Raw genomic sequence first — 14,409 nt, 5'->3', positions numbered from 1 at the left:
AAAGATCTCAGTGTTTCAGTAGCCCTGATACAAAAACAGACTTACTTTAAAATAAAGAAAAAAACTCTGCAGCAAATCACTGCTACCTAAACCGTAACACCTGTTTCTACATGTCTAATACTGAACATCTGTATTGTTATATGGTCTTTGCCATGTGACGTGGCTAAGCACAAAATTGAAGATAACTTCAAAAGCAATGCAAGTAAAAACATTCACAGCACAAAACAGAGCAATGAAAGCAACAGAATTACGTTTCTCTTGGGGTTCTTCAGAAGCATCCAGTGGAGTGGCAGCAATCTGTCTCGCTGATCAACATGCTGGATAAACTGGGTTACCCACATCTGCATTCACACACACACACACACACACACACACACACACACACACACACACACACACACACACACACACACACACACACACACACACACACACACACACACACGGAGCCAGAGGAGTGCTGGAATCATCCGAACACTATTAATATTTCAACAACCCTCTGCATCTCTCCCCCTCAGTGAAGTCAGACACTTGCACAAATGGAAACTCAGAAACGGCCTATATCTTGATATATGACTGTGAGATTGTAGGGCAAGACCGACTTCACGGCTAAAAGGTGTTCTTCAAACTAGACAGCTCATGGCACAAAACAAAATTATTCTCAATCCAACAACAAGAACCACATGGCCTGAACGGTTTCCCCGATTACAGACACAACAAACAGAACAACGGCAAGCGCTTTAAACCACGACACCCGTAAGCGTTATAGTATTGCATCATTTGCTAACTGGTCTCCAACTGAGACGCTTCATGCTTGTTTGGTGTGTGATTATCAAGATCAATCGTCTAGAAATAATCAGCATCAATAAACACTTCAACTCATTCAGGGCACAATGATACTCAAAAGACATTGTATTTTATATTTCAGAATATGCCCTTTTTCAACAGTTCTTTGTGTTTTTTATGGTGTTTTTTTTTTTAGGCAAATCCAAAAGTCTTGACCTCAGATCAGTAAAAATGAGATAAGCTGCTTTAAGTGATTTTTATCCTTCTATATTAAAGCTGCCCTTGAGTGGTTTAATGGAAAGAGCATCCAGATGTATATATTCATGCTTAAACTGTGCGTTTATGTGTGTAGACAGACATAAAGGATGTCTTATGTGTGTGGACATAAAGGATGTCTTATGTGTGTGGACGTGAAGGATGTCGGCAGTGACTTTGTTTATATGTGCAGTGACCCACATCTATCCGTCCACATGTTATGGCAGCTGCCTTCAGCAACATATATGAAATGTCAAAGGGTTTACTTTCTTAGTAAATGTTTCTGGACTTACTGCTTATTTAAATAAATGCATTTGGACACTTTTATCCAAAGCAACTTACATTGCATTTAAGCAATACATCTTTTTCAATTCATGCATTTCATTGGAATCAAACCCATAACCTCGGCATTGCTAGTGAGATGCTCTACTGTTCGAGCTACAGGAAGACTATGCATAATGTTATCACACAGAATAAAGTTGTCTGTCTTTGTAATCTTGTAAGTGCAACATAATACAATATATACAATATTAAGTAAACCTTCACTAAAATTCCAAGTGGACTTCTGTGAAATAAAAGGGATAGAATGACCCCTTAAAAATCCCATGTACAAGGGTTCAGAATCATTTTGAAGAGCTGTGCACAAAACAGCATTTATGTCCTCGCCCACACACAACCATTTCCACTGAAAGCTCAACACATTTCCTCAGAATATTTTGGCAAATTCAATGTTTTCTGCTAATAATAAAAGTGCAGTACTCTCAGCTCTGTTCAACCCATGTCATGGGCGAATGTAAATTAATTGAAAACAATCCGTTCTTAAAGGTGTCATAAAATCACAATCCACTGAGGAGTGAAATTGACAAAAAAAAAAGCTCGACAAGGCTGCATTTATTTGATTAAAAATACAGTAAAAACAGTAATAGTGAAATATGATTACAGTTGAAAATTTATTTCCAGCATCATTACTCCAGTTTTCAGTGTCACATGATCCTTCAGAAATAAATATGCTGATTTTCTGCTCAAGAAACATTTATTATTATTATCAATTTGCAAATCAGTTGCCGTAATGATTCTTTGATAAATAGAAAGCTCAAAAGAACAGAATTTATTGAAAAATAAATAAATATTAAGTAACCTTAAAAATGTCTTCACTGTCACTTTTGATGCATCCTTGCTGAATAAAAGAATTAAAAACAAATCAAACTTTTGAAGTGTAATGTATTCAAAAAGATCATTAAAAAACTGTACCATTTCCATTTGAATGATAATAAAAAAAATTAATGGAAATAATAATTTAATTTATAGACAAAAGAGGCGAAATGAATAATATTATGTGTATAAAAATATATTATATATTTTTTTTACTGCAGAATTTGCCTTACGACAAAATTGTTACCCGAAATTAGTCCCAGAGAGCAGAATTGTGCCTCAAATCATACACTGTTAAATTCATGCAAAAAAAAATTGAAAATGTACAACATGGGTGTAGAGGAGTGTATATCTGGGATTGTCCGTGTCATGTCTGGCTGTCTCTGTGCACTGAAGCAGAAGAGGACAGATATAAATATGTAAAACAGAGCAAACTGATGCTGCCTGTCATAACAGCTGATCCTGGCAGAAGTGTCAGTGTAAATGTAAATGCTCTCTGACATATCACAGTATTAAACAGCTTTTGAAAGTCATAATTATGAAAACCAGTGAAAAGGACTGTGAATCAGATGGTTAGATCTCTGGACGTCAGGTGTTTTGATTCTGTAAACAAGAGGATGAATAAAACGAACAATACACCTCTCACCTTGAGCAAACCGCTTCAGAAAGGTCAAATTACTCCAGGTGCACCCTGCAATTAGAGCACTACAGTAAAGTACCTGCTAAACAAAAAGCAATAGTCCAAATGCAGCCAAAAAAGAGCAAAAAGCGAAGTGTTTAGGAGGAAATGGCCCTGTAATTCCCTGCACGCTCCTTCCATTAGGAGCCACTTGATGCCGAGGTAATTTAATGGAGGACGGACAACCTGTCTCTCCTAAGCCAAGATGAATGCGGAAATGACACCGACGCCTACCCAAGCCACCATGACTCGATATTTAAAACATAAAAACAGTAGATCAGGCAGTGAAGAGCAGCTAATATTACATTCATCATATGACCGTGTCTATAAATATTCAAAACACACTTGGGGGAAAGTGTTAATCAGCCGTCCTGCTGCACATGCAGTGGCGACACAAGAGTCGTTTTGAAGGTCACCAGAAGCAGATGTGAGAACATCAGGGAAAAAACCCAAGAAATTCTGAGTCATGTGACTCATTCCCAGCAGGAAACGCCTTCTGAGATCACGACACATGCTGCAGACTCTCTCCCACCACATCATAATAGATGTTTCTCTTAGCAATTGCATAGAGCATCTGTTTTAGATTATATTACGACTGCTGAAACACTTTAAGGTGTGGCAATGCTGTTTCTAGATCAGTGTTATGTGGCAATAATGATGAGCAAAGGGGCCAACGCACTTGTGCAGCTGCGGAGCTAATATTAGCAGGCCAGTTCTGTGACGACCACACTGGAGCGGGACAGGCGACGGACGGGGTGTGTGAACACACACACAAGCACATGCTAACGACTGTTTTCTCTTTCTTAAACACTCATGTCTCTCGTCAAAGACGAGGCTACAGCTGCTGGTGAACCAGTTGAGACTTCATATGTGCACCACACAAAGTTCATGCCAACAGCCTTAGCATACACTAAACAACAGCATCTGACACTAACACACACTGTGTTCAACATATACAAACCAGGGCCAGAAATAAACCTTTTTAAACTGATTTTCAGAAGCTTTTATTGCAGCTTTTTTTTATTGCAGCAATGCAATAAAAGAACCAATTTTGGTTCATCAAAGAACCTTTCAGTGAATATTTCTTAAAATAACCTTCTTTTTTTCTTAGTGTGAAGAACATCATAATAATCTAAAGAACCTTTTTACACTTTAAAGAGCCTTTTGCAGAATGGAAAGGTTCTGTGGATGTTAAAGGTTCTTCATGGAACCACTGATGTCACTAAAAAACTTTTTATTTATAAAAGTGTAGAACACTGAATGTCGCTTCATTTACATAAAATACTTTATATTTAAATAATGCAAATAAATTGTCAATCTGAACAATTATGGCTGTTACTTAAAATTAATCAAATAAACATCACAATGGAATAGCATCTTTAAATATTACACAGTAGGCTTTGAATAAAAAATAAAACAAAATATTATATTATTAAATGCTAAGTATCACAAAAAAAAACATTTACAAAATGTTTTCTTTTCACCTCTCAATTTTAAACAAATGTTTGATTAAAGCAATAAGCCATTAAAGGATATGAAATAGATCATTATATAGGCTATATAAAATGAAACCAATATTACAATATTAAATACATTCGATATTCCCACAGTTAATGGGGTTTTATGCATTGTGCTTTTCCAAACAAAACTTAACTCTGGTAAAATCACCTTTTAAACACAACCTGTAATGGCTTATTGTAAAATACTGTTGGACACAATAATCAGAAAAACTAATAAATATTAAAAATGATAGTCCAGGACCAGGACTCCAGGCACACCAGAGTCTCAACAACCACACTTTGTTGATTCGACATAGAGACCACCAACCCTGTAGACAAGGCGTAAAAAACTAAACAGAGCCCACGGACCACTGGAGTAAACTCTAAAAGTTCACTTCAACAAAGAAAACACTATGTCAGAGGATTTACAGAGCAAAAGAAAGCTTTGAAAACCAGCAAGAATTTTTAATTCTCCACTATTCTGTAGAAGTTTAGGAGATTACAGAAGTCTGAAAATCCCTTTTGGTCTGAAAGGATGAAAGAAATCAAACCAATGTACTCTAAACTGAAAGTGCTGAGTAAAGTTTGCTAGAATGCCACAAGCTTGAATATAATGGACTCTGGGCATGTAACGTTGTTTCTAATTACAGAAAAATTAACTGCATTTCTGCATAAATTAGCATAATAACCACCGTTTACAAACATTCTCTCAGCACACCAACAATGAAATGCATTATTCAGAAATTATTCAAAGTTTGACCTCATTTTCAGATCTCTGTGTTGGTAAACACACATTCATTCCGGTTCATTTCAAATCTTCTGTCCTTGAGGAGATCCTGTTTTCTCATGTTCTGACTCAAAAGGAATTCACACGCCCCGCTTACGTAAGACGGAGACAGATTTCCACTGTTTTCCTGCCGCCGAGAGAAGTCATTGTGCAACAGTGAAGACTTGATCTAATCACACAAATTCTCACTTTGTTTGCATTTCAGCTGCTGCGACAAAACAGTTTTGCCAACAAAAACATGATCCTGACTTCCACGGCTCCGCAGACGCCACACCTCATCATTGAAGCAGAAGACGATTAATCTCTAATTTCATAGTGCACACTGTCAGTTTAAAAAAGAAATGGTTTTGATCTAAAACATCAGAGCACACCATCATTATGAGCTTTAGGGTAAACAGAGCGCGGAGTGGAAAGAACTGCCAAATTATGGTGTATCTCCATGTTAAAATGACTTCATTGTCTGCCTATTGCTGCTTAAGGTTATTAAGAGGTCATTGAAAAGTCTGTTATTGATGTTAGAGGAAAGAAGGACATCCAGGTCATCTAGTGTCCAAGTAGAGCCGGATGTGCATTTCCTAAACTTCCCACGGTTGTATAAAACTAAAGCAGAATGCAAAAATTGGACTCTATTATACATCTCTCTTGTTTGACAACTCAAATCTTTCTGGATCTCTGAGGTTATCTTAGGATAACTTATAATTAAAAGGATGGTTCACTCAAAAATGGTTCAACCCAAAAATTCTGTCATAATTTATTCACTCTCATGTTGGTCCAAACCAGTAAAAGGTTCCAGTCCAAACCTTTTTTTTTTTTTCTTAAGAACACAAATGAAGGTCCTCTCTATAGGAAAGTACGCAAGTTGTGTAGAGCCCCCAAACCCCCAGTGGGGCCCCTTGCTCTCAAAGATGATTTAATGCCTATAGGGCTGTGTGATTAATATCATTTTTGTTTCGGTTTTGATTTTTGCTTCCAACGATTCTGAAAACATTATGTCGCATTCCGTTCCTTTCCTTTAAAGCCTTCCTACGTAATTTACAGATAAGTTAAATCATGTAACGTGACTGTCGTAATATACAGTCTCCTGCCGGACTTGCACGATACAAAAAATAAATAAATAATAATCATATTGAGCTGCGAGGGAGGCTTTCTGTGCACGAGCTCTGAGATGGAGCAAAACATGGACAAGTATAGTCTACTCTGAGCTTCAGGCGTTTACTTAACTGGACAAAAACACACATAAATATGTAAGAATATTCATGTTGGGGAGTTTGCGCTTTAACAAATTAAATTATGTCCAAATTGAATGCTTGTCAATAGCTTATATTAGATCTGTGCATCTTACTGCTGCTGTCTGTCATTTATTGTTAATAAAACAACAAAAAGAAAAAGAGAGGATCATTCATGAATAATAGATTTAACAGGAATCAATGTATATTTAATTCATTCTGTGAAGACTATGCTGTGGTTTCTTTTTTACATTTGATTACTTTTTTTCAATTTCTGTATTGTAAACTATTATTTTTTAGAGATGTTTCATCATCTTTTCATATTGCATTTGTCCTATATTGTTTGTAATTTTCTTCTTTTTTATTGTATTACTGTTTCACCTGCTCTCTATATATATTACAAAAAATGTAAAACGGTTCAAGAGGTTGGGGGTCATTTTGTTTTTTTTATTAATACACTGACAGGGGACCCTTAAAGTTTTGCTTAGGGCCCCCAGAAGTCTAGGGCCGACACTGGGGTGAACAACTGATGACAGAATTTTCATTTTTGGGTGAACTAACTTCTTAACCATGAAATATTGTACTAAACACTAAAAAATGTATTGATCTATGTACTAGTGCGTTGAAGAAACCAGAAACCAAAATACTGATCTGCAGAACTTACAATGAAAAACAAGAAGACTTTACAGTCAAAAAACTCATATAAAGAGGAATTTTTTAAAGACTGAGGATAATAACAATGCGTTTCTGGTTGGTAAGATGCTCTGAATGGTTGCTATCTCATAAGTCTTGCAAATTCAATCTCTGATATTAATTCAGCAAATGAATATTATTAGAAAAAATACTCTGTCCTATATAGTACTACAATCCAAGCTGTTTCCGGGCAGATTTTATAGCTCTCTCTAGTTCTTGTCTTTTTTTGTCTCATCTTGTTGCTCTTCCGCCCACATAAAACTTCAGATTCAAGCCTCTGGAAACAAACATCTCACATTCAAATGAAATCCTTCCATGCTGCTGCTTCCCTGCTCCCTCTATTCCTTCCTCCTCCCTTTCCTTTTCCGTCTTCCCACACGGTTATGACAAGCAGCCTTTGCCAAAGATACCTCCAGAAATAGAAGTCATCCCCTTATTACTTGGTCTACTTGTATATAACAACATTGGAAAACAACACACTAACTTACTGCCATGATGTATTCAACATAAAATCCTACAAAATGTGGTGATATGCCACAAACTACTCATTTTTCCACTGAAAGCAGAAGTAAAAATGTCTTGCGTTTCTTGGATCTATATTTATCCTGGCAAATTTTGGTTATGACAACAATTGGTATGATTTTGCAATTTAGATGATTCAGATCTATGGAAGCTTTTCAGGTTATTTAAACTGCTTTGCTTTAGACAGAATTTTTTTAAAGCATGCTTTTTTTTTTGTTATAGCAGTTTGTTGGGTAATATTATTATGAAATTCTATGTATGAAATCCTGTGCAGTCTTGCTGAGCTGGCCACTTTGGCCAGATATTGAAATTTCCAACCCTCGAAGACCTCTTGGAAAAAAAAGCAGGAAATATTTCGTCAGTGGCTCTGAGTGTCTGAGAATGAGAATATCCACGTCATACATTACTAACATAGACAAAAGCCTTCAGCTTGAAATAAACCTCACAAATGTTCTCGACTGGGCTTACTCTTAAAAATTAAGGTTCTTCAGTGGTTCTGCACTTTCTCAAGAGACATTTCGGCTGTATGGATGAACATTTTTATTGCAAATTCTGCTGATTTAAATACGTCACAAAAATAACGTTAGCTGACGAACATAGCTATTTTGTTGAAATTTAATTATAAATACAATCCAAGTGAACTAGAGAATAAAACGTTTTATAACCTAAAGGTTCTCGTCTGGCATAAGGCTCTAAAATCTTCTTGGTTTTTATTGCAAGACAGCAAAGATATATAAAAGAACAAAATCAAGATCTCTATGTGCAGTGTACAGAAAATGTCTTCCAGTGTGTGAGAGAGAAAACCTGACAGTCTTTGTAGAGAGAGCCGTGCCGTCTCATCTGTGATGGGGAAACAGTGTCCTCTTGAACAAGTTCAGTCTTGAAGAGTCTAAGTCCAGAGCCCAAAACACTCACTACAAAGCAATCCATTGCTGGATTCTCTGACCTGTCTTTCTCTCTCTCTCTCTCTCTTAGACTGCAGGACAAGGCCTCCATCAGAACTGATAATAATAACGCCACACTGCTGTCCGTGACTCAAATAGCCAAAGGTGTGAGACACACAGCTGCCACTGATCTAGAATCAGCTTTACATTCACAGGATGTGAATAACGGATACCAGAAAACATGTGGGAGGAACCAGATCAGAACTGAATGGTCCTTTAAAAAGAAGGAATGAGGTTATTAAAGAGCTACAAGAATATGATATTATATTATAGTAGAGGAGCTTTACAATGTAACATTCATCATCATGGTTGCTAGGCTGAAGCTTACTGGCCCAGGACAAAAATGAAGAGAACGAGGTCTGTTTTTAACACAGTCATTACATAGGAATGCATTTACACTACTGAGATTCCTCCTCTTTTGCACATTAGTATCATTTAGGGCCGCACAAGTGTACATGTGGTATGCCAGCTCAAAACATCCTTTTTGAATTTTACATTTTAAAACCACCAGGCGAATACCAAGAGACAGGAATGTGCTGCTCTAACTTAGATCTTGTGAGGTAATGACTAGGATGTTTTCTTAGCATAACACACACTGATCTACTGGCATTAGTCTACCTGCAAGCACACATCTGGAAGCTCTGACCTTGCCATTAAAGGTGATTTATGAGAGGACTCTAGTGAAACCTAAGGGATTGCATCCTATTTCAAAAGACTTACTGTGCATTGTGACAAGAACCTGAGGTTAAACGATTTGCTGAAGGACACAATAGCTTCACGAATCGCACCTAATGGAATTTGAACCTGCAACCTCTGAGTTTAAACCACAGATCTATAACAATTATACAGAATCCATTTAAATACGATCCAATGCACAATTATAAACTAATTTCTCTCTTTCATGTATAAGAAAATTAGTACAAATGTATCTGCATGAAATCCAACTTAGGGATGTTATTTGACACAGACTATTAATGCACATCATAAAATACAATTTTCTTAATCAGTATCTTTGTCTTCTTTTTAAAAGATATTAGATGAATAGTGTATTTTTCTTACCCCACTGGCAAATACCTTAATCTTGTATTTTTATATATTTTTACTTGCAAACAATATAAAAATACTGATTAAGAATGGTAGTTGCTAATTGCAGGATCACATTGAGTGCTGTATCATGAGCAGGATGGTTAATGATGATGGCAGAAAAAGCTGTGAGCTTTCATTTTGCGCTGGATAATTACTGTAATAGACAGTAGCGGGTAAACAGTCGTGCGCGTGGTTGTTTTTGCGCACACCGGCACTGCGCTTAGACCTATGAAACCTCTTAATAAACGCACTGATGTTTTTTTTCCCCTGGAAACATAGTAATGATCAAATGAACAAAACGACGTATATATTGTCCGAATCATGTTAGGGTCAACAAATTAACAGCGTTCACAATACACGACACATTTTCCTCACAGAAATGCGAATAACCGCTATCCAGGTCACGCGCAACTGAGCCGCTACTTTTATCGTTTTTTAATGACAGGCGGCACAGAAACATCCACCTTTAACATATGAATAGGGTCATACAGTAAATAAACACTATAAAATTACAGAAATTATGCGTACATACTAAGACTACCCTGAAATATTCAGTGTCCTTGCACAACCCGTGCGTTTATCCAGGGTTTCATGGACATTGTGTTCGTATTTCTTAATTTCAGTTGTAGGCTACATACCTTTGTCTGACAGCGTCAGTTTTTCTTCAAAGCTGCTCTCTAGAGCCTTGTTCTCCATTTTGTTCATGGTTTGTAGTCAGTCATTCCATTACAGGGTCCAAAAGAGACGCGTAAAAAGAGGAACTCCCAGTTTTGAACACACCCGAATGCAGTAGCCCTTTAAATCTGACCAGTAACAAACAGTTGCGCTCTATTAAAAGAGAAAACCGATCGACGATTGATTAAATTCGCTATTCCCACTAATTTGTGTAATCTCAGCTGTGAAAACTAAAGACAGAAGAAGAGGGGGGCCCAGGTCCGGGGCCCTGCCCACCACACAGCAGCAGTTCGCCGAATACAGCTTCTCAATGCGGGACGGTCTCTGCCTGTCCACTGGACCGCACCATTGACCTGCATGGGGGACACTAACACAGTTACCACGTTTAAAAGGCTTCTCATGTTTATATAAACTATTTCTGGTTTTATATGTCTAATTTCTTTCAATAAGCGAAGGAAAATACTGGAGTCTGCTCACGTGCTGTAAAGAAAAAGGTAGTTTTGTTGTTTTTTTCAGCATGGCTCCCCCTGCTTTCTGAAAGCTAGATCTGCGGCAGAAGGATGGAGGGACACACGTCCTTTAACGCGTCCCACTGGAAAACTGAGGTGGATTCCATATTTTAGAAGTCATCCAACATACACTATGACTGGTGGGCTTGCAAACGCAACATATATGATTTCAAGAGTGATAAAAAAAAAAAAAAAAAAAAAAAAAAATTTGAGCATTTTGCTGAACAATTGTTCCGTAAAAATGCTTTCTATTTTAATAATAAGTAGTTAAGGTAATTTGTGGATAGATAGATGTTTGAAGTTTGGGGAGCGAGTTGGCAGTGTCTAAGGCTTTAGTTTCAAAAAGGATTATGATATATGATTAAATATACTAACGAATGTGTTGCTCATTTAGCCTACTTCTTTTACACAAAGGCTACAGGTCAGCTTTTTATATAGTTCTCCAAAAACAACAAAGATTGCTCTTAAATTAAAAGCAGGTTGCCTTATATCTCAAACTAACTAATAAATTAATATTGCATTTATTTAATTAAGTACCAGGTCTGCCTTGAAACTAGTCGTAGCAAACTGATAACATTATTATTTCTCTTAAAAATCATTTAACATCATATTAAATTAGATAAAAAAAAAAATAATGTTGCTAGAACTGCAGTTAAAGATGTACTAAAGTGAACCATGTCCAATACACAAATTATAATAATTAATACAGCACAAATCAAGACCCTTTTAACTGAGACCACAACAATCTGAGACTGCTGGAAATGTCATTACGGGTTCCCACTGGATTGGGTCATGTGTAAGCAAATGTGAGGCTGGTCTTATTTAATACTTTAACTAGAGCATTTAAGAGTTGAAATCAGGCCATGATAGCAGCACGGAGTAAATCAGCCATCTGGTACCACTGATATAACCCAGCCAACAATACCAGCACTGAACTAGTGGAGCATACCTGCATTAAACCACTTACATTTGTGTGAGTTAGCAACATTTCCAAAACAAAAATGGTCAAATGGATAAAAAAAGACACGCAGACATCAGAATGCAGCTAAAGCAGACATAAAAAAATAACACCGAGGTCAAAAACCGCATGCAACGCAGTCATGAGGAGACTTTTCTCAGACTGCTTTCAGTCCATGCTTGCGGGTGTTTTGAGATAAATGTAGATCCAATCAGTCATGAGTTAAACAATTGAGATCTTTAGAGCGCAGAACCCTGGGGATGTGTATCCGGCGTCATCGCGCACTCATTACGTACCCTTCCTAAAATCATCTGTTATGTCTCGCTGCTATGGAGAACAGCACATATGTGATAAAAGAGGCTTTGTTGAGTCATATAGGTGAGAATGCGGTCAGGTTAGTCTTTACTGGACCCCACCAAACCAGAAAACACATTCATTTAGCTGACGCTATAAGCAACTTACAAATGTGATTCATCTTAAATCAGGGTTTAATTATGAGTAGATACTGATGGGTTTTATATACTGTATATGTGCAGTGCTTTGTAAATATTTCACATCAAAATTTTCTTCTAATGTGGTCAGCTAATAAACCTAAAAGAGAGGCAGAACTACAGATAAAAGAGGTTAGACCAAATGTGAAGTATTTTGTTATCTACTCAACAACTAACATGCACCATGTATGTCATTTGGGAAACAACATCAGATTTGCCCTTCTTATCAGTGACTCTTGTCTAGTGTATACATTTATACAGCTAGTTTGATAGCGCCTCCCCCTTCGCAACATAATTAAAATGTGCAAATTAAGTGCACGAAGGGTCAAACATTCCTCACTTCGTTTTTCTGGTTGGTTGGTTAAATAAATGCATCATCCAGGTATTTGAAGTACACTTCTAATTGTTTGAATTTTCATTGTGAACACACTACTCACACTATTTTAGTCTACAAAATGGCATAGTGTGAATTGGGATGCATCTGGAGTATGGAGTTTGAAGAAGCCCAAGCCTGTTGACGTCTCCTTTAAAACACCTTCACAGATCTTCAATCTAATGCATTTTGCATTGTTCTCAGAAGTGGCCAAAGTCTACACAGGCCCCTAGGCTCAGGGGTTTCTAGATTCTTCAACATTTTGAAGGATGTTGGTAAACAAGACAGTTGACTTATGGAAGTCAATGGCTATTGCAACTGTCTGGCTACCAACATTCTTCTAAATATCTTCTTTTGTGTTCAACAGAAGAAAGAAATTAATACAGGTTTGGAACAACATGAGGGTCAGTAAATGACGAAAGAATTAAAGATTTTGGGTGAACTATCCCTTTAAGATGAAAATCGCACAGTTAAAAAATTATTTGGCAAATGCCATATTTGAATATACAGAAAAGTGAGTAACGACGTATATTTTGGTCTATTGTTCATACAAAATTAGATGGACTACTTTAATGGTACTTTTTTGGAAAACTGGTGACATTCCACTTTCATTGTATGCAATCATCTTTTTATGTTTAACATACAAAAACCTATAGGTTCATCATAAGGATGAGCAGATTATAAGTAGATGTATTCAATTTAAATGTGAATTATTGTATTAAGGAAACCTCATTACAGCTGATCCCTCCTCACATGTGATGTAAAATGACCTTTTAGAATATGTTGGTCAATAGCATGCTCACCTCAAAAACATCTCATCACATTATCAGCTAAGATCAGTTTATGAAATCTGTATGATATGCAGAGAATAAAGAGAAGCTGTATCGGACAATGGTGAGGTCAGCATTTGAACATATTCACAGCTGCTGACGGGGGTGGTCCGAACAGCTGCGGGGTTTGAGATATCACCAACAGGCGACATACGGGATGGGTGGACAACATTCTGCATTTCTGCACTCTTATTACTCCAAATATTTCAACAGCTCTAGTATGAATAAAGCGAAGTTCTATAAAAGCAAATTCTTATTTAAAGGCTTTCAAATGGGATCATATCTGGGGCCTGTTGCATAAACTGCTAAGACTAGTCTTACAAGTTAGTCATCACATTGACAAGAGTCAGTTGCATAAAAACGTAGATTGGTCTAATTTAATACTAAAACGTAAGACTGATTGCACCTTGACTAACCACTAGTTGGTCATACTAGTACTTAAGACACCGTCTTAATAGCTATGTTTATGCAACTGACCCCTGTACTCATGGTATTGTTAAAGACTGAAAGCATATGAAAAACTAATAACCCCAAGAATTAAAATTCAGTGAGAAATTTCTTCTGCATCTTACATTAAAGGAGGGACAGGAGTCAGACTTGAGGGTGGCTCTACTGAAGAGCATCACACTCAACATCACCCAGAACACATTAGCAACCGCATAGCAATGACCTGGCAACCACCTATAACAAATATGTACAGGGAAAAACCACACAATTTCAAATTTCAGAAATGAAATGTCTAAATACAGCCCTAAATGAACTAATTAAATAATGCAAATTCAACACAGTTAAAAAGACCTCAATACTGTAGATCTTATTTTACAGCTTACAAAATGGAAGATTTATAGTATATGTATTCATAATTGTCATTAAAAAAAGCATTAGCATATAGACTACCATTAAAAGTTTGAGGTCAGTAAGATTTTTTTTCTTTTTTTAAAGAA

At 36.7% G+C, this 14,409-nt stretch overlaps 1 protein-coding gene across 4 annotated transcripts in view; it reads right to left on the bottom strand.

The window, feature by feature from the left end:
- The window catches only part of map7d1b (MAP7 domain containing 1b), a 40,758-nt gene extending 30,146 nt beyond the window's left edge, over positions 1-10,612 (bottom strand). For 3 of the 4 annotated variants that reach the window (XM_082185536.1, XM_082185535.1, XM_082185537.1), the window contains exon 1: positions 10,268-10,611. In XM_082185536.1, the coding sequence (XP_082041662.1) occupies positions 10,268-10,334 (67 nt within the window). In that variant the 5' untranslated portion in view covers positions 10,335-10,611. Of the gene's footprint in view, positions 1-10,267 lie in introns of all 4 variants that reach the window. The other variant, XM_082185534.1, reaches the window with a different exon arrangement.
- Between the last annotated feature and the right edge of the window lie 3,797 nt (positions 10,613-14,409).

This window comes from Leuciscus leuciscus, assembly GCF_965113295.1.
Source record: "Leuciscus leuciscus genome assembly, chromosome: 12".
NCBI classification, from domain to species: Eukaryota; Metazoa; Chordata; class Actinopteri; order Cypriniformes; family Leuciscidae; genus Leuciscus; species Leuciscus leuciscus.
The sequence above is the reverse complement of the archived record's forward strand: the minus strand, read 5'-3'. Positions and strand labels throughout refer to the sequence as shown.